A 23,631-nucleotide genomic window follows, 5' to 3' on the forward strand; every position below is an offset into this window, starting at 1 on the left:
GCTTGGCTTGTTCCTGAGCTAGACAAATGAAACAGTTCAGTCTTGGAGGAGTTTCCACATCCGAATTACGTACACCAAAGTTCTGTCTTCTGAAGTTGGTTTCCCCACACCATACCTGCTACCGAAACTAACAGTGTTTTGTTTTTTTTTTCTTCTCATCTCAAGGAATTGTGGGAATGTGTTCTGCTCCAGTTGTTGTAATCAGAAGGTTCCAGTTCCCAGCCAGCAGCTCTTTGAACCCAGTCGAGTGTGCAAGTCTTGCTATAGCAGCCTACATCCCACAAGCTCCAGCATTGACCTTGAACTGGATAAGCCCATTGCTGCCACTTCAAACTGAAGCTCAGTGACCTGGGGCGGGCAGAGGCCAAGCTGCTGTTCCTCTGACAGGCCCACACAGCCTGGGCAGACCGAGAGGCCTGTGCGCTTTGGAATGGGGGCATGGAACCACCTGTGCAGAGTGACAGAAATTTGGGATGTACCACTGGATTGTAGATTGATTTTTCTTTCCTGTTTTTTCCCCCCCTCTCCCTTTTCCATCTTCCCTATGCCTCCAAAAAAGAAAGAAGTCCCCTGGTTGTCTTAATTTTTTTTTTTTTTTTTTTTTTAAATGGAAGACCAGAGGTTGCCAGGCCCCCTGTAACTGTTGAGCCGCCTGCTGTCCTGTGATGCTGGAGGTTGGCTTGGTTCCTCAGGACGGGAGGAGGCTGGTCAGAGTCAGGCGTGGAGGCCCGAGATCTAGGGAGTGGGGAAGCGAGCCAGGGCTGCTGTTTGTGACTATTTCTCGTGCCACTGCCACATCAGAGCTGATTGGAAAAACCTTTGCTGCTGAGGAGGCTGAAGCATCTTCCCTCAGAGCGTGGCCCCAAGTGCCCTCTCCCTCCTGAGAGGAGCAGGGCCAGTCCGACCTCACAGATAAATGGCATTGGCATTTGGAGGGAGGGGCACATGATAATAAGTGGAACCCTTCCAGGCCCTGCTTTGGGGAAAGAAGGTGTTTTTTCCTCTGAGGTGAGTGAGAGGGCCTAGGAATGGGGGTGGCCAGCATGTTCTCTCTTGCATGGGATTCTGTTTTTAACTTGACCCTAGATGGTCTAGGGCCCCCTTCACTGTCATGAGTAGGCCTCCCTCGGCCAGGCTGTGTAGCGCTTCCCACCCTCAGGCATAAGAGTGCAGACTGGCCAGAGTGCAGTGTCCTGCTGCTGTGGCCAAGGCCAAAGCCTTCCCTGAGCCCGGGCACACCTGGAAGCCCCTTCTGGGGCCTGGTCCCCCACACAATCTCTCTTCCTTGACCAGCACAGGGAAATCCAGACTCAGGGTTCCAAAATTCCCCATTCCCAAACCAAACAAATCATGGATCTCCCCCTTAAGGGGTAGAATCAGCCTTTTAGAGTGTGAGCCTCTGGAAAAGGGAGCATGTCCCATACAATCAGCCTTCCTCCTCCTTCCCTTCCTGGGGCAGTGGGAAGGGCCCAGTAATCCTCCTGCCCTGCCCCTGTGCTGCCGGCCAGCAGTGAGGGGCCACTTGGTGACTCTGCAGCGTTCTTTAGAAAAGTGACACAGCTCGTAGGAGATCTGGGGCACCTTTCCTCAGTAAGCTTTGATGTGGTCCAAAAAGAGCCTTAAATCAAGAATATTTGTGGTAGAATGAGTGTTGGGAAGGGTGGAGAGGAGTTAGGTTTGTGCTTTGTAGTCTTGGCATCCATGTTTTGTGCCTGCCCTCCCTCTCGGGGAAGGGCCATGCTTGGCTCTGCTAAAAGCTGCTAACTGGTAATGGCGGATTGTGCTGAGCAGATGGGGGTGAGGCCAGGGAACTTTCTGACTGTTTGGAAAAGCAGTTCCCTGGCCAGGGGAAATTGTGTCTCAGGAAGGTGGCTCCTGTGTGTGCCTGGGTGTGGTTACAGTGTGGCCCAGAGCCTCCCCTGGAGCTGTCCTTCCGGGCAAGCCAGGAGCATCTGAGTGAGTCTCTGACTTCCCAGTGGCAGCAGGTAGCTCGGAGTGTGAATTCAGTGAAACAGGGTGTAGTTCTTCTCCGCACTCTGTGTGGTCTGGCCGTGCAGGTAGGGAGAAGTCAGTCTAATTAAAGATTGTGCAGTTCCTAGTGACAGGTGCCAAGAGGTTATGATACGGGTTTCTTGGGTCTGATGTACAGTGTGAATAAATGCTTGCAGCTCTTAGCCCTTTTCGATCAACGAAGCACTTTTTTATTAATATTTTTCTTTGTATGTAAAGGAGGAACCATAACTCTCCGTAGCTGTACATATAACCCTTTTCTCCTAAAGAGGAGTCAGTCAGTGCTCCTATATTTTTCATTTTTTGTCAAAGCAAGAAGTAAATACTTTAGAACTGTTAAATATATAAATAAAGTGAATAAAGTTTAGTGTTCCGCATGGTAGCATTTGCTAACACGTTCTAATTCTTCGCCCTGTGGTTTATTCCCTCTTCATCCCTCTTCCGTCTTACACAGTAGCAGTTTGAGGTGCTGCCGGGCAACTGAACTTTGGCGAAGGAAAACTACAGGTTTCTCCTGTTCTAGTCTGGACCTCGGCAGGGAGACACACCACAACGCCCCAGCACCGAAGCACATTTCCTTGATGGCTTTGCCCTAACATCTCTAGAGCTAAAAAGGCAAAGCAGTCAGGCATCTTAACAATTGGGGGGTTTTCCTCATCCAGAGAACTGAGCATCAGTAATAAGTAAATGAAACTACCTCTGGCCTCTAGCCCCCACCCCCCAAGTCCCCCCCCCCATCCCGCAGCCAGTGCTCTGGCCCCTTCCCCCCTACCTCACCCCACCTGAGCAGCAGCTGCAGACGCTGCATCCGCGGCGGTGGTTAAGCACAGAGCCCTGCGGGGGGAGCTTGAAAGATGTTGGGGCAGGGGGAGGTGGTCTGAAAGTGTTTCTGCCTGTTCTTGGATGAGAGCAGGTAGGTGTGTAGAGAGACCCTGGGGGTAGAAACTGAAATGGGTGTGATTGGATTATGTGCCTAACTGGAGGTCTTCCTCCCCACCCCCCCGAGCCCCAAACCTCTGCTCTGTAGATCGGCAAACCAGCCCAGCAAGCATGACCGTAGTTCCTAGTCACTTCTTGACCAGTTCTTGCTCTTCGCGGAGCTGGATCTTCTTTCCCTGCATCACTGTTGGGCATCCTTCCCATCCCGCAGGTCTGTGAGAGCTACGTTCCGCAATTCCTCCCTAGAGAAGGTTGGTACTGAGTAGTGCCCAGCTCTGGGGTCTCCAGCCCAGCACCTCTGGTGAGTTGGCTGGGCTCTAAAGAGTGACCTGCTCAGAGCCTCCCTTAGGGCCTCAACCCTTGGGTGGGCTTTCTAGGGTCACTTTCTGGATGTACTGTCTAAAGAGCTCAGCTCATTCTCGTCTGAAGGCTGCAGGTGCCATCCAGCAGGTGTTTGAGAATTAGCCTGTTCTTTGGGAGAAGGTACCACTTCACCTGCTATCAGGGAGGCCAGACTGTATTCAGACCACTTTGTAAAAATGAGTGTGTGCTAGCCACCGTGTATCCACACACAGCTCCTTACTGTTCCTGAGGTCTAATGGTTTAGTCCTTGGCCAGTTAAAACACTAGCAGAACCTAGCAAGGCTGGCGGGGGCCCATAGGTGGGGAGCTGCTGGGGAAAGATGAAGATGAAAAGCGAGTGTGCGGCGAGACCTGCACAGTGTGGGTCTGGGGCAAGGAACTGCTGTGGGAGATGTCTGTGTGCGCAGAAAGGCGGCTGTCCAAGGGCAAGGCCAGCTTTTCTTCAGGCCTCCACATGGAGGCATTTGGTGTGACAGCTGCTAGGATGTCCTTCTCATCTCTGAACTTATCCTAGCGCTCAGTATTTCCCTTCTTTCTTTACTTTGGCCTTAATCCCAGTCTAAAAAATGATAGGGCTGCCTTAATTCATTGGGATTTTTCTAGTGAGGATGTATGAAAAATTTTTTCTTCAGTATTTTGCTAATGTGCTGTTGATTTCTAGGTTGGCAAAGCATATTCTAAGACTTAAAAAGATACTGTGGCCGATTTGAAGGAGAATGAAAAAAAATGGTGCCAGAAGATCTGTTAAACAATATTCAGGTATCGAATATATCGAAACAGGAATCAAGGGTATACCGTAGAGAAGAGTACAGCTGATACACTCTGGCCGCTGTGCGTGAAGCTAGGAGATTCCGTGTTTGTCGAAGTTAACTCTAGCCCTGACTTCTCTTGATCTTTAGAGAGAGGGCCGATTTGAAGGTGCTGTTGCAGGATTTCATTTAGCTAGTGCCTGTTCAAGTGACCTGTCCCCAGGGCTGCGGCTGCACCTACCCAAGTGAATGCACTGAGGAAAGGCTAACGGCACAGTTAAAAATGGACCCTAGATTGTGGAGCAGTGACTGACTCTCCATTTAGAGTTTTGAATAACATGGCAAGAATTCCAGTTGTTTCATTTCTAGTCACTTTTTCTAAGAACATTTGTTTTCAGGGCTGGCCTAGAATGTGTGAGAGGCTTCTAGCAGTACGAGGTGACCTTCCTAAGCCTCTGCATCTTAAAACACAAGGCCCACTGTCTCCAGCACGAAACACGCTGACACTGTGTTTCTCTCCTCTGTATGCGGAGTTCACCTGCTGCCTCCCCTGTGGAACAGGCCTCTTCAGAGCAAGGCCCATGTTCAGAGGCTTGAAGGGAAGGAGCCCCCCCCCCCCACAGTGGAAATCACAGGGTTTTTTAATGTTGCTGTTGTATTTTATTTACCACTTCCAGTCTTTTCTATCGTACCTGAGTTGGGTCATCTTCTCGTACAGTGCTCCTAGCAGTTGCATTTCAGTTGTATTTTCAAGTGAAATTTGTTTTACGTTGGCATTTAAAATTGGCCTTTAACTGCTTCCTGATTGGTTTATCAGATTTGAATGCAAAGGTAACCTGTGAGGCTTGGATGCTGTTTAAGAAGCATGCTGTGTGTGGCTGCAGACAGTAGTGCTTGCCTGTTGTAACAGCGTTGATTCTGCTGTAACCTCAGTGACCGTATAAATGAAATAAATGTGTCCTCTTCACCCACAAACAGTTGTTCGGCCCCTGGATTCTGGTTGCCACCATAGTTCTCTAATCGGTGCTGTGACCAGCATACTAGGTGTGGGGGATGAGTCAGCTCAGCTCCTTAGTTGGTCCAGGAGAGGGAGGGGCATGGACAGGATGGGGTGGCTGGGCTCAGAGTTTGCGTTTCAGACACAAGGGACTTGAAATCCTGACATTTAGAGGTGGAAGGGATCTTAGATCATTTGGTTTTGTGGTTTTCATGCTCTCTTGTGGGGTCTTTGTGGGGAGGGAACCCCCAGGCCCATTCAGTATTAGACTTTCAAGTAAGATAAGATTTGAAGAAAGGTTTTGGTCCTTGAAAGTCTGAAAGTGATTTGATTTCATCCAAACTTTTTTTGTGGAGGGAAACTGAGCCTCAGGGAGCCACAAACACTTACCCAAGGTTGTCAATGAATTAACAGTAAAATCTGAATAAGAAACGCTCTCTCCTGACTGTACCTCCACCACCTCCCAGTGCTCCTGGGCTTCCAGAAGACGACCTTAGATAAATGGCTGTGTTAACCTGCTCCTCTTTGAGTTAGCCAAGCCAGAAATCTTAGAGAAGAGCTTTTGCTACCAAAAGGCTTACACTATGAGCCCTCCTCTCCCACCTAACCCAAATGAAAAGGTTTTCGTATTATAATCGTTTTTAAATATATAATGTTTTCAAATATATAAATGATATTGGCATGAATTGTCTAAGTTCAAGTAATAACGTCGTCTTAAATCAATGGGATTGGGGGGAGCATTTTTACTGCAGATGGTTTAGTTGTGATGGTCTCAGCCTCCAATTTAGCTCTGAATTTGATATAGAGAAAAATATTCTTATAATAGGTAAGTGGCTGCAAATGGTAATGGTCACAGCTTGCCTGCAATCTCTGGTTATTATTGACAAAAGTGAAGTAGATGCTTGGAAAAAAAAGGATTAATAGAAGAATATTCAACACCTGCTTTCAGTCCTTGTCCTCCATATATCAGTAAGAAACACCTAAAGGTTATAAATCAGCACTCAGGTTCTTCTACAGTGAGAGCCGCGAGCGTGGAGTTGCAGCTGGGCCCGGCGTGCAGCACCAGGCCAGCGCCCTCCGCGCCCCCCACCCAGGGGAGCCTCCGCAAGCACGTAAATGGAGGCCTTACGGCGACCTCTCGGGCAGTTTAAGCTAATGCGTGTTTTACCCTTGAGTGTGCACGTTAGAGATGATTTTTGCCATTTAAGATATTTGAAGTGTGTGTTTGCAGAGAACCCCTGAAGCACTGCCACAAAAAGCCAGTTTCAAAACCACTAGTTTGGTGGAGAGAACCCGTTTCTGAGGCCACAGACCTGGGTTTGGAATCCCAGCCCTTCAGCAGCAGCTGAGGTGCCTGCAGGAGGGCGAGGAAGCGAGCACTTCCTCGTCTGGAGCAGAGCACTTGCCAGGAGAGGGGCTGAAGGTGGTTGCTTAGTAAATGTTCCCCTCCCCGCTGTCTGTGGGATGCGATGGCATTTCCATCTCTGGCTGCGGGCAGATACTCGATTTCACCATGTATTAAGACTAGATGACAATCGACCCCACCCTGGGTCTTCCACCTTACAGAGGTAAGATTTTGACCTCGAAGCATTCTGATCTGAGTTTTACAATAAATTGCAAGTGTATCACTACTCAAAGACTTTAAAGTTCATATATATATTTTATTAAACGATTAAAATTTTCTAATGGATGCAGATGCACCGATGCTTTAAAATTGTGTAAAAGCAACAGAAGGGGGGCCGAGAGAAGGAAACTGCTTGTTGGGGTTAAGCCGGCACCTAAGAATTCCTGAGCCCCGTGGAGACTAACACGGCCTCACTTTGCTGGGTTCCTGACTAAAGACTGAACTGTAAGGTGTCGAACAGCCGTCCAGGCTGAGGATCAGGGAGGCAGGACCAGGTGGCCCTCACGTCTGTAGTGCAGATGTCCGAGGCAGAGGCCTGGGCCCAGGCTGTGTGCTCTGGCTAGCAAGAGAGCCTCCATACGGACCCTAGAGCCCAAGCTTGGAACATGAAGCAAAGACGCTGCACTCATACGAAACCCGCCCCCCCCTCCGCCCCCGGCCATCTCCAGTGCCAAAGGAGCCCAAGGTAGCTGAACGTAGTTAAGGCTTTGTCACCCAAGTCACACCAGATTGCTGTACTTTGACATTTGGCAGATCAGTTCCTAGACTGGCAGTTCTTTCAAGTCACCCAGAAGGTGCAGCAACCAGCTAGCCTACATCCTTCACTGGGGCGGCTCCCGCTCTTGAAGTCCCTGTCAGCCCTGGGGACACGACCTCTGTGCTCTGGCACCTCAGGAGTACGATTCTCTCATCTGACTTGATAAACCAGTTGCTGCCTCCGAGGCTCCTCTTGCCCCCTTTGACACGGTGCCCCTATGTCCCCGAGGACGGGCCCTGCACTCCAGCCCCTGCCCCAAAGCATTTCACCACAAGGCAGCCTCTAGCCAGCGCCCACACCTCTGCAGTTGGCCTTCGGGGCCTCTGTCTCACAGCCCTTTCCCTGCTTCCTAAGTATCGGTACTCCTGAGGTTCAGCTCTCTGCCCTCCTCTCAGGCAGGCTTCCTTGGAGACTACTACATCAGGCATTTAAAATGGAGACATTTTATTAAGCGCAGTTCCTCCGCCCACCCCCATGCAGCTCTGAGGCGGTAACTCAGGGACCGTCTCATGGGCCTGAGGGCTCTGCTGACCCAAACCTGGCAAATGGAGGGCCTAACGGAACGGCCTACAGCACCTGGCCTTGCGTTTTTTGTCCTCTGCTCGGCTTGGCGGTCCTTACCAAGCAGTCAGTGCCTGGAGCTGGGGTGAACACTGGCGCCGGTGTGCCCTTCCCTCCTCCACTCCCGAGGAAGAAGTTAACCTCTGCAGACACCTTCCCCGGGACTGGGAAAAACTCCAGCGTGCAGTCTGGTTATGAAGCTCAGTCTTAAGTTCTGAACCGTACCAGGCAGGAATAAACCAGAGCACCCAATGCCACCTCACACAGCTTGTGTGCTACTGGAGGGGAGGCCAGAGGAGTGGCAGCTGGGGCCTCTGCCTCTCCTTAACTAGGCGGCCCTGATCACGCTTGCCACTCTCATGTCCTCCACCCAGCCCTGCCCTGCAGAGCGCTCCAGACTTTGGGAGATCACTGCCAATGCCTAAAGAGCCCAGACAAAGCTGAGGACCACAGCCTGGGTATCTGAGGTCATCTAGTCACCCCTCCTTGCTGGGGACCCTCACTGCAGGTCTTTGCTGCCAACAGCGCCGGATACACCAGGACTCATTCATTTAACAGGTAATTGGGGGCTGTGGGTCTGCACAGGCTTCACTGGTGACTCACGCACGCATATCTGCCCCCACCATCCCATGAGATGATGACATGGCATTTGTCTGTCTCGACACTGTTTGCCCTAAGGAGTGTGTCGTCTGTTAAGGAAGATGGGGCAGATAAAAGTAAGTTAAAAGATGCTCATTATCCAAAAAGAACTGAGACTTGAAAAAGCCTCTTTGAGTCAACCTACTTAAAATGGAGACCAGAGTTACATACAATGAACAGTGGAAAAGGTTTGATTGGAACTTCTTGGAAAATGAAACTACTACTAAAACTAGTGGCTCTTGAAGTGCAATTGCCAACTATGGACTAACTCTTAGAACAAAATTATTTTATGTATATTTCCCTCCTGCACAACAGGACACCATTTCCACAGGGCAGTCACTTCTGCAAAAGTTATTCAGGGGCTTCCTCAGTTTTCCTTAAAACCTCTCTTTGTCTTGTTAGTTCTCTGATACTCAAATTGCCCCCCCGAAGCACCTCCCTGGTTCCATGAAGTTCTTCATTTGTTAAAGGACCTAACCCTCAACTCCTCGTTTGCCAGTGACGGCAAGTATTTGAGCAGGTTCCCACCAATACTTCCGTGGCTATGACAGTCTACATTTTAAAACTTAAATTGTACTCTGGCACCATTTCATTGTATTGTCAATGTCAGAAGTTCATGACATCTCACAATTGTACGTATGAGATGGGACAGATGGGCTCTGGTGGGGCAGGGTGTTAAGCAGGGAGATACTTAAAAAGAGACAACAGGCCCCAAATGAAGCCACCTGTGCTAAACCCCGTGTCCGCAAATCCTGACTCGCTAACTAAACTGCACTCCAGCTCCCCAGGCAGAACTTTTAACCAGTCGTCATGGAATTACCTAGTCAGCCCTTGATCCACTTGATGGACCCCTTCCGATTCTGTTAGAAAGGCCACCTTCCTGGAACCTTTCTGTTGCTGGATGGGATGCTGCCCAACTCCTGAGTCGTTCAATCAAAGCCAGTTTGATCTCTGAAGTTACTCAGCTGAATTTTTATTGTTTAACAATGTCTAAGTGGAAAGTAATTTTTTATATGCTCAGTTGTTTGGAGAATACTTTTCATGTCTGATGACTTTAGCTTTCCTCTACAACTCTGGAGGCCTACTTAGATATGGCTTAAAGGAAAAAGAAAGCCCATCGGCATGTCTGACCAGAGAGCCTGCCCTGGCGGGGCAGCAGTGACGGCTACTGATGGCAATGCTGGGTCAGCATGAGCCAAGACAGGAGGGCAGGTCTGGGGAACGGAGTTGGAGTGCGTGGTTTAGCAAATGAGGAAATACTTGTTAAAAAAGGCCAAGGAGTCTATTTTAGGTTAAACGCTGGTCTCAATTCTATAACTATTTGGGGTTTCTGAACAGAGAACTGAACAAGATGATAATAGTTAAGATCTGTTATGGGTCAGACACTGTTTAAGTACTTGTCAACACATTTAATTCTGTCAACCTGGTGAGGTTTGTACTGTTATATCCTCATTTGAAAATAAGGCAACAGAGGGGTGCCTGGGTGGCTCAGTCAGGTGGGCATCTATTTGCCTTCAGCTCAGGTCATGATCTCGGAGTCCTGGGATTGAGCCCCACGTCGGGCTTCCTGCTCAGGGGGAGTGTGCCTCTCCCCCAGCTTTGTGCTCTCTTTCTCTCTCTCTCAAATCAAAAAAGAAAAGAAAATTAGGCACTGGAGCCAGCATTGCTGTTAAGGCCTAAGGTCACACAGCAAAGCAGCAGCAGAACCATGGTTTGAGTCCCGGCCCTCTGTCTCCAGAGACCGTACTCCAAACCACTGCCTACCCAGCCTCTCCTAAGTCAGGGCCAGCTGGGAGTGGGTGCTAGGAGGATGAAGTAGTGGGAAGAACAGTAAGAGGCCATGTGCGGGATCAAAGGCCTAAATCAGAGTGGAGAAGGCTCAGGAGCCAAAGGGACCCTTGAAGTACTAGTGCTATTACACTGAATTTACACAGGACTATTCATTTCCAAAATCCAGAACCATATTCCATTACACACAAAGCAGTCCATGTTGCAAGAAGGAATTAGCTACTCATTAGAATGTACTAAATTTCTTTTTTTTTTTTTTTTTTTTAAAGATTTTATTTATTTATGTGACAGAGAGACAGCCAGCGAGAGAGGGAACACAGCAGGGGGAGTGGGAGAGGAAGAAGCAGGCTCACAACGGAGGAGCCTGATGTGGGACTCGATCCCGGTACGCCGGGATCACGCCCTGAGCCGAAGGCAGACGCTTTTAACGACTGCGCTACCCAGGCGCCCCAGAATGTACTAAATTTCTTAGGAGCTCCCTCACTCAACTGTAAGACTCCTGCCTCTAGCACAGAGACAAATCTGTTGGCAGCAGACACCAACTCCATCAGGGTTCGAGACAACTCTTAGCCTGAAGAAGCTATGGCCTGGAGTCTGTCTACGTGTGTGTCGCCTTAGGCTGCCCAGACCCAGAGGGTGTGGGACCTGCGTTCTAGCCCCCTTGATTGCTTATTTAGGGCGTGGCCTTGACCACTCTACTCTGCTTTAATTTCTCATCTGTGGGGATGTTTGTCCAACCCCCAAGGCTGTTGTTCCATGAGGAAAGACCATGTTTTACCGGGTCTAGCTGCTCTGCAGGTCGCACTGAAGGCCTACTCTGTCCACGGCTTACCAGCTTTCCAGTGTAGTGCAGAGTTAGAGGAGGCAGGAATCCTGCTTGTCTTCCGTGCAGCCTGACCGGCTCCAAGGCAATGGCACGTCTCCTCTGCCCAACCAGAGAGAGGCGAGAAATAGGTCTTTCCAGGAGTGGTAGAGACTCCTGGCCACCCCCAGCCAGGAGGTCCGCAACACGAAATACTTCATATTCAGCAACTGTGGTTTGGAGTGTTGCCAGAGACAGGTTTTTGGGCTAGGGTGGGAGCTCCTTCCTGGGCTTCTGGGAGTCTCTGAGAGATGGGCTCCATGGGGCAACCAGGACGGGTGAGGGCTGGGTGAGCAGTCAGTAGGGCTGGCCGGCCCCTTTCCTTCAGGACTCTGGCTGCCTTACCTCCATTCAGGCTAGTGCCTGGATGTGCAGTGGGGGATCCCTGAACTTCCCAAAGACCAACCTCCGGATGTGTGCCATCCTGGAAGAGGAGAGCCACCAGAGGTGACTTCTTGGCCAGTGTATGGTGTCTTCTCTGCGCCTAAGGCAGTCTTTTGCAATATGCTGCCTTGCCCGGCCGCCTCTCTGGGCATGCAGAGCTGGCCCTGCACCCCATGGAGAGCGGAGAAGTGGGGTCAGACAGCAGGTGTGAAAGTTGGAGGAGTGGAGCTCATGCCTGTAAAACTCCTGACCATGGCCTGGAGCAGGCAGAACGCTTGCGCTCAGAGGGGAAGTACCCTCCTCTAGTCTGAGTAGGAGCAAACTTCAAGGGAGTCCTCTGGTACCTTTTCGTTTATGGTACCCTCAGCCTTGTTCTGCGTGTCCCTAGCTCTGCCTGACCTGACGGTCCCTCCCACCTATTCCATCCCCCATGCCTTAGTTTCTGTCCAGATAATCTACCTATTGATGTAAGTGGGCTGTTAAAGTCCCCTATTATTTGTATTACTGTCAATTTCTCCCTTTATGTCTGTTAATGTTTGCTTTATATATTTAGGTGCTTCTATTTTGGGTTCATATTTACAATTGTTATATCTTGCTGGATTGATCCCTTTATCATTACGTAAAGCCCTTGTCTCTTTTTACAGTCTTTGATTTAGAGGCTACTTTGTCTGATACAGGGTATTGCTGCCCTAGCTTTCTTTTTGTTTCCATTTGCATGGACTGTATTTTCCATCCCTTCATTTTCAGTCCACGCATCTTTAGGTCTGAAGTGAGTTCTGGTAGGCAGCATGTAGACAGGCTTTCAGTTTTTTGTTTGTTTTGTTTTTTATCCATTCCATCACTCCACATCTCTTGAGGACAGCATTTAGTCCACTTACAATTAAAGTAATTTTTTGATAGGTATGTACTTAATAGCATTTTGTTCATTGTTTTCTGGCTGTTTTTGTAGTTCTTCTGTTTCTTCTTCTCTTGCTCTCTTTTCCTTGTGATTTGATAACTTTTTAGTGTTATGTTTGGATTCCTTTCTCGTTAGTTTTTGTATATCTAGTATAGGTTTTTCTTTGTGGTTACCATGAGGCTTATATATGACATCCCATGTATGCTGCACTCTATTTTATTTTATTTTATTTTATTTTTTTAATGATTTTTTATTTCAATGATCCTCGAGTCGAGCTGGATAGGTACCAGACAAGCCTAAACAACCACGGAACCAGCCTGAGACGCGGAAGACGCATCTGGATCTCTACAAAGAAGCATCTCCAGCGCTGAGTATTGAGGTACGAAGCGGGAGCCATGAAACCGTGCACAGATATCGGAAGATAGGGCGCCTGGGTGGCGCAGTCATTAGGCCTGCCTTCGGCTCAGGGGCGTGATCCCGGGGACCTGGGATGAGCCCCACATCAGCTCCTCCACTGGAGAGCCTGCTTCTTCCTCTCACTCCCCCTGCTTGTGTTCCCTCTCTCTGCTGGCTCTCTCTCTGTGTCAAATAAATAAATAAAATCTAAAAAAAAAAAGATATCGAAGATAAACGGAAGGGGAGGGAGCCACGTTCTGGCGCCGGGAAGCGGCAGCCACTTGCACGGGGAGCGGGCGGGCTCGAGTCGGCACCCGCAAAACACAGCTGAGACCGGAGCCGGGTGCAGCCACCAGGCATCTCGCGGATCACCGGAATCCCGTGCGCTCACTGATCCAGACTGAGACCGGGAGCTTCGGAGCGCGCGCTGGGCGGCTGGCGCTGGCGGCATTAAACACAAAGGACAGAGAGCGCCCGGCCCTGGAAGTGAGGGCTGGGACGCCCGTGTGGCGCACATCCCAGGCGCTGCAGGGTTGAGCAGCACCAACAGAAACAGGATTAAAGTGGCCAGAACATTAGTAGAAAATGGGCCAATCCCTTGTTCTGTGACAGAGGCTGAAATTTGGCCGCTGCTGCTCTGATCTCCAGAAGAGGCACAGCAAACCGCCAGGAAACCGCCAGAGAACAAAGCCTGGAAATACCGGCTCAGGGAGTTGCCCACTCCCCCTCGCGGGGACGCCGAGACTCTACCCAAACAGGGTTGCCTGAGTATCGGCGCGCAGGCCCTCCCAGAAGGCAGGCTGAAAAATCAAGAAGCCCACAACCCGGGTGCCTGGGTGGCGCAGTCTTTGAGCACCTGCCTTCGGCTTAGGGCGTGATCCCGGCGTTCGAAAGGAGTCCTCATCGGGCTCCTCCGCTGGGAGCCTGCTTCTTCCTCTCCCATCCCCGCTTCTGTTCCCTCTCGCTGGTTGGCTGCCACATAAATAAATAAATAAAATCTTTAAAGAGAAGCCCACATCCACAGATCCCTATAACAAGGGGCCGACTTGGGACCCGATAATAATTTGGGCTCTGGAAACCCCGCAACCTCTCTTCATCAGAATGACAAGAAGGAGAAGCCCCCCAGCAAAGAAAAGACAGTGAGTCTGTGGCCTCTGCCACAGAAATAATGGAATATGGATGTAACCAAATTATCAGAAATGGAATTCAAGTAACGATGGTCAAAAATGATGAGTAGAATTGAAAAACTATTAACGAAAAGGTTACTGAGAATATAGAATCTAAGGATAGAAATGAGAGCGAATCTGACAGAAATTAAAAATTCTATGAGCCAAATGCAGGCAAACTAGAGGCTCTGACGGCCAGGGTCGCAGAAGCAGAGGAATGGGTTAGTGAATTGGAGGATGGGTTAATAGAGGAAAAATGAAAATAGAAGATGGTCTTAAAAATCACGCCACGAATGTAGGTTACGGAGATTACTGACTCAATGAAACGATCCAATGTTAGAATCATCGGCATCCCCAAGGGGTGGAGAAAAACAGAGGTCTAGAAGAGATATTTGAACAAATTGTAGCTGAAAACTTCCCTAATCTAGCAAGGAAACAAACATTGTATCCAAGAGGCAGAGAGGACCCCTCCCAAGCTCAACCATGACAGACCTACGCCACTCACGTCATAATGAAATTCGCAAATATTAGATGCAAGGATACAGTATTGAAAGCAGCCAGGGCAAGAAATTTCTCACGTCCAAGGCAAAAAGCATCAGAATTACGTCGAACCTGTCTACACAGACCTGGAATGAGAGAAAGGGTTGGGGGAGCATATTTAAAGCTCTTTCAGAGAAAAACATGCACCAAGGATCCTTTTCCAGCAAGGGCTGTCATTCAGAATTGATGGAGAAATAAAGACATTTCAGAATCGCTAGTCACTAACCAATTTTGTAACCACGAAACCAGCCCTACAGGAGATATTAGCAGGGGTTCTATAAAAGTAAAAAGGCCCCAAGAGTGATACAGAACAGAAAGTCACAGCCAATACAACAAAGACTTTACTGGCAACATGGCAACATTAAAATCATATCTCTCGTAATCAGTCTTAATGTAAATGGTTTGAACCATCCCATAAAACGCCACAGGGTTGCAGATTGGATAAAAGAAATGACCCATCCATTTGCTGTCTACAAGGACTCATTTCAAACCCAAAAGATGCATTCAGACTGAGAGTAAGGGATGGAGTACCATCTTTCACGCAAATGGACCTCAAAAGAAAGCTGGGGTAGCAATTCTCATATCAGATAAATTGGATTTAAACTACAGACTATAGTTAGAGATGCAGAAGGGCACTATATTATTCTTAAGGGAAGTATTCAACAAGTGGATATGACAATGATAAATATATATGCCCCCAACAGGGGAGCAGACAAGATACACAAGCCAACTCTTAACCAGAATAAAGAGACACATAGATAAAAATACATTAATAGTAGGGGACCTCAACACTCACTATCAGAAATAGACAGAACACCCTGGCAAAACTAAGCAAAGAATCAAAGGCTTTGAATGCCATACTGACGAGTTGGACCTCATAGATATATATAGAACACTACACCCCAGAACCAAAGAATACTCATTCTATTCTAATGCCCATGGAACATTCTCAAGAATAGACCATGTTCTGGGACACAAAACAGGTCTCAACCGATACCAAAAGATTGAAATTATCCCCTGCATTTCTCAGACCACAACGCTCTGAAATTGGAACTCAACCAAGAGAAAAATTTGGAAGAAACTCAAACACTTGGAGACTAAGAACCATCCTGCTCAGGAATGACTCGACAAACCAGGAAATCAAAAATCAAATTAAACAATTTATGGAGACCAATGAGAATGAAAATACAACAGTCCAAAACCTATGGGATACTGCAAAGGCAGTCCTGAGGGGAAATACACAGCCATCAAGCCTCACTCAAAAGAATAGAAAAATCTAAAATGCAGTTTTTATATTTCACCTCAAGAAGCTGGAACAGCAACAGAGGGACAGGCCTAATCCCGCTACGAGGAACAGTTGAAAAATTAGAGCTGAAATCAATCAAGCAGAAACCAGAAGTACAGTAGAGCAGATCAACAGGACTAGAAGCTGGTTCTTTGAGAGAATCAATAAAATTGACAGACCACTGGCAAGACTTATCCAAAAAAAAGAGAAAAGGACCCAGATTATTAAAATGAATGAAAAGGAGAGGTCACGAGACACCATTGAAATTGGAAGGATTATTAGAAATTTTTATCAACAGCTATATGCCAATAAACTAACAATCTGGGAAGAGATGGAATCCTTCCTGGAAACCTATAAACTACCAAGATGACCGGAAGAAATTGATTCCTTAAACAGGCCAATTAATTATGAAGAAATTGAGTCAGTGATAAACAACCTTCCAAATAACAAAACTCCAGGCCGGACGGTTTCCTGGGGAATTCTACCAAACATTCAAAGAAGAAATAATACCTATTCTCCTAAAGCTATTTCAAAAATAGAAACAGAAGGAAAGCTACCAAACTCATTCTATGAGGCCAATATTACCTTGATCCCACAACCAGGCAAAGACCCCATCAAAAGGAAGAATTACAGACCGATTTCCCTAATGAATATGGACGCCAAAATCCTCAACAAGATACTTGCTAATAGAATCCAACAATACATTAAAAGGTTATCCATCACGATCAAGAGTGGGATTCATACCTGGGATGCAAGTGGTTCAATATTCGCAAATCAATCAGCGTGATACATCATATCAACAAGAAAAGACTCAGGAACCATATGATCCTCTCAATCGATGCCGAAAAGCATTTGACAAAATACAGCATCCTTTCCTGATTAAAACCCTTCAGAGTGTAGGAATAGAAGGTACATTTCTCAATCTCATAAAGCCATCTATGAAAAGCCTACTGCAAATATTATTCTCAATGGGAAAAAGCTGAAGCCTTTCCTTAAGATCAGAACACGACAAGGATGCCCACTCTCCACTATTATTCAACATAGTACTAGAAGTCCTTGCAACAGCAATCAAGCGACAAAAAGGGATCAAAGGTATTCAAATTGGCAAAGAAAAGTCAAAATGTCTCTCTTCGCAGATGACATGATACTCTATATGGAAAACCCAAAAGAAGCCACTCCCAAACTATTAGAAGTTATAAAGGCAATTCAGTAACGTGGCAGGATACAAAATAAATGCTCAGAAATCAGTTGCATTTCTATACGAATAACGAGACCGAAGAAGAAGAAATTGGGAATCCATCCCAAACAATACACCAAAAACCATACGTTACCTTGGAATTACTTAACCAGAGACGTAAGGACCTATATTCTAGAACTATAAATCACTCTTGAAAGACATTGAGGAAGACATAAAAAGATGGAAAGATATTCCATGCTCATGGATCGGAAGAATTAACATAGTTAAAAATGTCCATGCTACCCAGAGCAATCTACACTTTCAATGCTATCCCGATCAAAAATACCAAGGACATTTTTAAAGAACTGGAATCAAACAGTCCTTAAATTTGTATGGAAACAGAAAGGCCCCGAATCTCCAAGGAACTGTTGAAAAGGAAAACACAAGCTGGGGGCATCACAATGCTGGATTTCGAGCTGTACTACAAAGCTGTGATCACAAAGACAGCATGGTACTGGCACAAAAACAGACACATAGACCAATGGAACAGAATAGAGCCCAGAAATGGACCCTCGGCTCTTTGGGCAACTAATATTTGATAAAGCAGGAAAAAACATCCGGTGGGAAAAAGACAGTCTCTTCAATAAATGGTGCTGGGAAAATTGGACAGCTACATGCAAGAGAATGAAACTTGACCACTATCTCACACCATACACAAAAATAAACTCCAAATGGATGAAAGACCTCGATGTGAGACAGGAATCCATCAAAATCCTAGAGGAGAACATAGGAACAACCTCTACGACATTGGCCAAAGCAACCTTTTCAACGACACATCCCCAAAGGCAAGAGAAACAAAAGATAAAATGAATTTATGGGACTTCATCAAGATTAAAAGTTTCTGCACAGCCAAGGAAACAGTCGAAAAAAACTAAGAGGCAGCCCACGGAATGGGAGAATATATTTGCAAATGACACTACAGATAAGGGACTGGTATCCAAGATCTACAAAGAACTTTCAAACTCAATACAGCCAATAAACAAATCAAAAAATGGGCAGAAGATATGAACAGACACTTTTCCAATGAAGACAACAAATAACAGACTTGCAAATCTGTCCATTAGCCATCAAGGAAATTCAAATCAAAACCACACTGAGATACCACCTTACGCCAGTTAGAATGGCAAAAATAGACAAGGCAAGAACAACAATTGTTGGAGAGGATGTGGAGAAAGGGGATCCCTCCTACATTGTTGGTGGGAATGAAGTTGCAGCCACTCTGGAAAACAGTGTGGAGGTCCCTTAAAAGTTAAAAATTGAGCCTCTATGATCCAGCCTGCACTACTGGGTATTTACCCCAAAGATACAGCGTAGTGAAGAGAAGGGCCATATGCCCCCCAATGTTCATAGCAGCAATGTCCACAATAGCTAAATCGTGGAAGGAGCCGAGATGCCCTTCAACGAATGACTGGATTAAGAAGTTGTGTCATATATACGATGGAATATTACTCAGCTATCAGAAAGAGCGAGTTCTCAACATTTGCTACAACATGGACGCACTGGAGGAGATAATGCTAAGTGAAATAAGTCAAGCAGAGAAAGACAACTATCATATGATTTCTCTCATCTATGGAACATAAGAACTAGATGATCAAGTGAAAGGGATAAAAAGAAAGGTGTAATCAGAAGGGAAATAGAACATGAGAGACTATGGACTATGAGAAACAAACTGAGGACTTCAGAGGGGAGGGGTGGGGAATGGGATAACCGGTGATGGGTAGTAAGAGACGTATTGCATGGTGCACTGGGTGTTATACAGAACTAATGAATCATTGAGCCTTACATCGGAAACCGGGGATGTACTGTATGGTGACTAACATAATATAATAAAAAATCATTAAAAAAAATAATAAAAAAAAAATAAAACCACAATGAAATAATACTACACACCTAGTGAAATGGCTAAAATTTTTTTTTTTAAAGATTTTATATTTATTTGATCGAGAGATAGAGACAGCCAGCGAGAGAGGGAACACAAGCAGGGGAGTGGGAGAGAAGAAGCAGGCTCATAGCGAAGAGCCTGATGTGGGGCTCGATCCCATCCCGGGATCACGCCCTGAGCCGAAGGCAGACGCTTAACCGCTGTGCCACAGGCGCCCGAAATGGCTAAAATTTTTAAAAATCAGAAAATACCAAATGTTGATAAAGATGTGAATCAGTCAAAACTTTTAAAACACTGGTTATAGGAGCATAAGTGGGTACACCTCTTTGGAAACTTCATCAGTGGTATGCACTAAAGCTAAATATACGCATAGTCTATGACCCATATTTCACTCATAGGTAGACACCTGACAGATATGCATACATATGCTCACCAAAAGAACATTCATAATAGCATTATTCGTAATGGACCCAAAATGGAAACTACTCAAATGCCTCAACAAAGAATGGATAAACAAATTGAATATATTCCACAATGGAATACTATACAGAAATGAGAATGAATGATCTAACAATACTGATGATACTCATACATAAAAGAGACCAGATACGAATACTACTACTGACTTCATTTATATAAAATAAAGAGTAGGTGAAACTACTACTTCCATGCTGTCAAGCCAGGATGATTATATCTCTGATTCTTAATCCAGAGGTCTTTTACAATGCTACACAGTTTCAGCTGTTGAAGTTTTAATAATTCTGTTACTTAGGCACCTACTACCCACAAATATGCCTTTGATGAAGAACTCCCAAAAAGCTTTTCTTTCTTTCTTTCTTTTTAATGTATTTAAGTAATCTCTATACCCAATGTGGGAGCTTGAACTTATGACCCCAAGACCAAGAGTCACATCTTTCTAACTGAAAGTCATGTATCCCAAAAACTTTTCTTTCTTTCTTTTTTTAAGATTTAATTTATTTGGGGGGTGGGCACAGAGAGAGAGGGAGAGGAGAATCTCAAGCAGATCTGAGACAGGGCTCAATTTCACAACCCTGAGACCATTACCTGAGCTGAAACTGAGTCGGATGCTTAAGCAACGGAACCATGCAGGTTCCCCCCAAAAAGCTTTCTATATCTATATCCCAAAGGCATTCTAGTCTTTGCTAGATTTTTGCTATATAAGCTTTGTTCTTCTTTGGTATATCATATAATGGCAATGAATGATCAAACTATATTATATTCAGTTTTAAAAATATATAATAAAATTATTATTCTTGCATGTATGAAAGAACTTTGAAGACAAATCAGTACGGATCTTAAAGCCAGGTTAAGAATTTATGCTTTATTCTGCAACCAATGGAAAGTCAGTAGTTTGATCAGGAGAGTGAGTAAAATAATTGTTTAGGAATATTAAGCTATATTAAGTAGGAAAAATTGAAGCTTAAGGAGCATTAGGTGTGTATGTGGTGTGCATATGTGTGTGCATGTGCATTTAAAATTTTACAGAGAATTGTTTTTGTACCCACAGATCTGAGAAATTAAGATTCTTTTGAGTAATTGGGTAATAGCTGGCGTGGCATGCATATATAGTAACACTGAAAACTTGCAAAACTTAGAGGCAATACTTGAGTAATAATCATTTGTAAAATTAAATAACCTGAAAGTATAAAGACATTTATTTTTAATATAGGATCTAAAAAGCCATTTGTAGTCATGAAGATCAATAGCTGAAAAAAGCCCTCCAGAGTTGTGTTACTTCTATACTCCAGAGATTTTTTTCTAGCTCAACTGATCTAATATTTTAAGGGTTATCATTGATGTTTTTATAAATGTCTAATACATGAAAATACTATGACTTGATAATAGAAAACACTATTATAAATTATTTTTAATAAGATAGTGTGCTGATGACAGAGTAATGTTTGATAGCTTAGCTGTCAAGTTACATAACCTAAGACAAGATACTTTACTTCTCTGCACTTCAGTGTCCTCGTTAATGTGAGGTTTATGAAATAATAATATAAAGCCCTTGTGACAGTGTCCAGTACATGGTAAGTGCTGAATAAATGTTAGCTTCTATAATTGTTATTATTGTTGTTTGAAGTATTAAATAGCAAAATCATAGTCACTTTAAATTTCCTGGGAAAAGTAGTTCATGCAATCCAAACTACAAAGATCTGTTTACATCAAAAAGTCAATTTGTTAATTTACAGTGAGAAAAATAACTGCCAAGCTGATTGCAATTCATATACCCAGCTCAGCATTTCACCCCAGGAGGGAAGCCCACTCAGGAAACCAAATGAGATCAGGAATCCAGTGAGTATACTCAATTTGAGCCAGAAAGATAACTGCTTTCTCTGCCCTAATTCACCTTCAATGTGAATCTTGCCCTTTTTTGCTACAGCTTAATATTTCCCAAGAACAATTATTTTATTCACTCTCCCGATCAAACCCTCTGACTGCCTACTGATTGAAGAATAAGCATTAATTCCTTAGCTTGGCTTTTAAGATCTATAATTTGTCCCCAAAGTTCCCATTCAATCTTTATTTCCTATTTCTGTCCAACATGATGTGTCTCAACTCTAATAATGATGGGTTCTTCATTATTTTCTAAAATATTCCATGTTCATTTCTCATTTTGGCCAAGGCACATTGGTAGGTTTTCCTCATAGAATTCTCTTCTCTCTCCTCTACTCAAATCCTTTATATTAGTCAAAGTCCTCCTTAAGTCACGTTTCCTTCATTAGGTAATACACAAACCATTACAGTCTATACAAAATCTCTATAAATTCCTATAATTTGTATTGCTTTTACTCTTTTCACATATATGTAATATATATACTGCTTTGTATGTTGGCTTAACTCCTCTAAATTTATTTCCCTTTCAGATTCTAAACTTCTAGAAGATAAAGATTTTTTATTCTCTCAGAAATAACATTGTGTTTATATATATATAAACACACACATATATTATATATTATATAATATTGAGCTCTCAATTAATAAATGAGCAATTCATTAATGAATGTCTTGGGGCAAGATAAACCTGCCCTTTTGAACCCAGAAATGTTCCTTGGCTCTGGCATATTCCCCCAGGAGCCCAGCCTCCAAGTCTCTCCGTGTTCTCTCCTCAGTTCTTACAATTGTAAGATGCCTATCAGAAATTTCCTAATTGCTTCATATATAAATGTCTAACAAAAAAAGTGTTCTCTTTAAGCTCTTTTTTGTTTCTGATTTCTTTCACTCTAGAAAATCTAAATATATAAACATGAAATAAGCACCCAGTAATTTACTTTGTAGGAATATATTCTAATTTCTTGAACAACCTCAGTCCATTAGGCAGTTAAAACATACACATACTCTGACAAAATATTATGTGCAAATTTTTAGTAAAACTGCTCTTTTAAAAAACACCAGAGATTAAGTCATGATTCTGAACTAACTCACTAAATAGCCATTGATTTTCTTTTAATTCTTAGTAATTACCTTAGGTGCTTTTTGAATTTTGATCGAGTGAGAAAGTTGAGCAGTGGCCATTGTAGTAAATCAGGATTCTTTTAACAGGTCAAACCTGTCAGGTGAAAAAAAAATTAGAATTTTGCCTGACATAATCTTTTTGTGAATTTTCCAAAGAAGAACTACATAATTAGCATTTGACTGTATTCTTTGGAAAATTAGTTTAATAAACATTTTTATCTCCACTATGCATTTTCTATGAATTTGGCATAAGGTCTCTGGATTAGTTTTTTCAACCACCCAGTGAGAATTTAAGTTGATTTGCTTGTTCATAAGAATACATTTGGAGGAGAAAAATACTAAATCACCTAAAGATTTGACAATGTATTTATTCATCACTGTTACTTCTCTTAGCGTACAACTGTGCTCTGTATATAGCAGGGGCTCAAAAACATTTTTGAATTAACTTTATGGGTTATTGGTTTTCAAAGGTAACTCAAAGTTAAAATTTGTACTTCACATCCATTAGGATGGCTGTTCCCCAAAATGGAAAACAATAATAATAATGTTGGTAGGGATGTGGAGAAATTGGAACCCTTGTGTGCATTGCTAGTGGAATCATACAGCTGCTGTAAAAAAACAAAAACAAAAACACACCAGTATGGGCAGTTCCTCAAAAAATTAGACAGAATTACCATATTAATCACAATTCCACTTCTAGGTATATACCCAAAAAGGACTGAAAGCAGGGATTCAAACAGATACTTGTACACGCAAATGTTCACAGCAGTATTTTTAAAATATCTAAAAGGTGGAAACAACCCAAATGTCCATCAACAGTTGAATGGTTCTTTTAAATGTGGTATATACAATGACATATTCAAGCCTTAAAAAGGAAATGACATTCTGATACACACTATAACACAGATGAAACTTGAAAACATTATGCTAAGTGAAAGAAGCCACACACAAAAGGACAAATATTTATGATTTCACTTACATAGAGGTAGAGGTACCTAGAGTCAACTTCATAGAGACAGAAGATTAGAGGTTACAAAGAGCTGGAGGGTAGAAGGATTAGGGTGACTAAAAAGCACGAGTTTCTGTTCAGGATGACAAAAATTTTCTCAGAATGGTTAGTGGTGAGGTTGCCAACCATGAATACACTCGATGTCACTGAATTGTACACTTGAGAATAGGTGAGGTGGTGAATTTTATGTGTATTTTAACACAATAAAAATATTAATGTTAAAAATACATCTAGTTTTGGGGCACCTGGCTGGCTCTAGTCCGTAGGCATGTAAGCATGCATAACCT

General features: G+C 44.4%; 2 protein-coding genes across 9 annotated transcripts in view; both read left to right on the forward strand.

Moving 5' to 3' along the window:
- Positions 1-2,392, forward strand: part of MTMR3 (myotubularin related protein 3) — a 137,016-nt gene extending 134,624 nt beyond the window's left edge. For all 8 annotated transcript variants that reach the window (XM_040619725.1, XM_040619724.1, XM_040619727.1 and 5 more), the window contains one exon: positions 166-2,392. In XM_040619725.1, the coding sequence (XP_040475659.1) occupies positions 166-337 (172 nt within the window). In that variant the 3' untranslated portion in view covers positions 338-2,392. The remainder of the gene's footprint in view (positions 1-165) is intronic.
- The window catches only part of HORMAD2 (HORMA domain containing 2), an 89,156-nt gene continuing 67,295 nt past the window's right edge, over positions 1,771-23,631 (forward strand). The window contains exons 1-2 of the mRNA XM_040619408.1: positions 1,771-1,797; positions 1,902-2,057. Coding sequence (XP_040475342.1) covers positions 1,771-1,797; positions 1,902-2,057 — 183 coding nt within the window. The remainder of the gene's footprint in view (positions 1,798-1,901; positions 2,058-23,631) is intronic.

The sequence above is a fragment of the Ursus maritimus genome, unplaced genomic scaffold, assembly GCF_017311325.1.
Source record: "Ursus maritimus isolate PB19 unplaced genomic scaffold, ASM1731132v1 scaffold_33, whole genome shotgun sequence".
NCBI classification, from domain to species: Eukaryota; Metazoa; Chordata; class Mammalia; order Carnivora; family Ursidae; genus Ursus; species Ursus maritimus.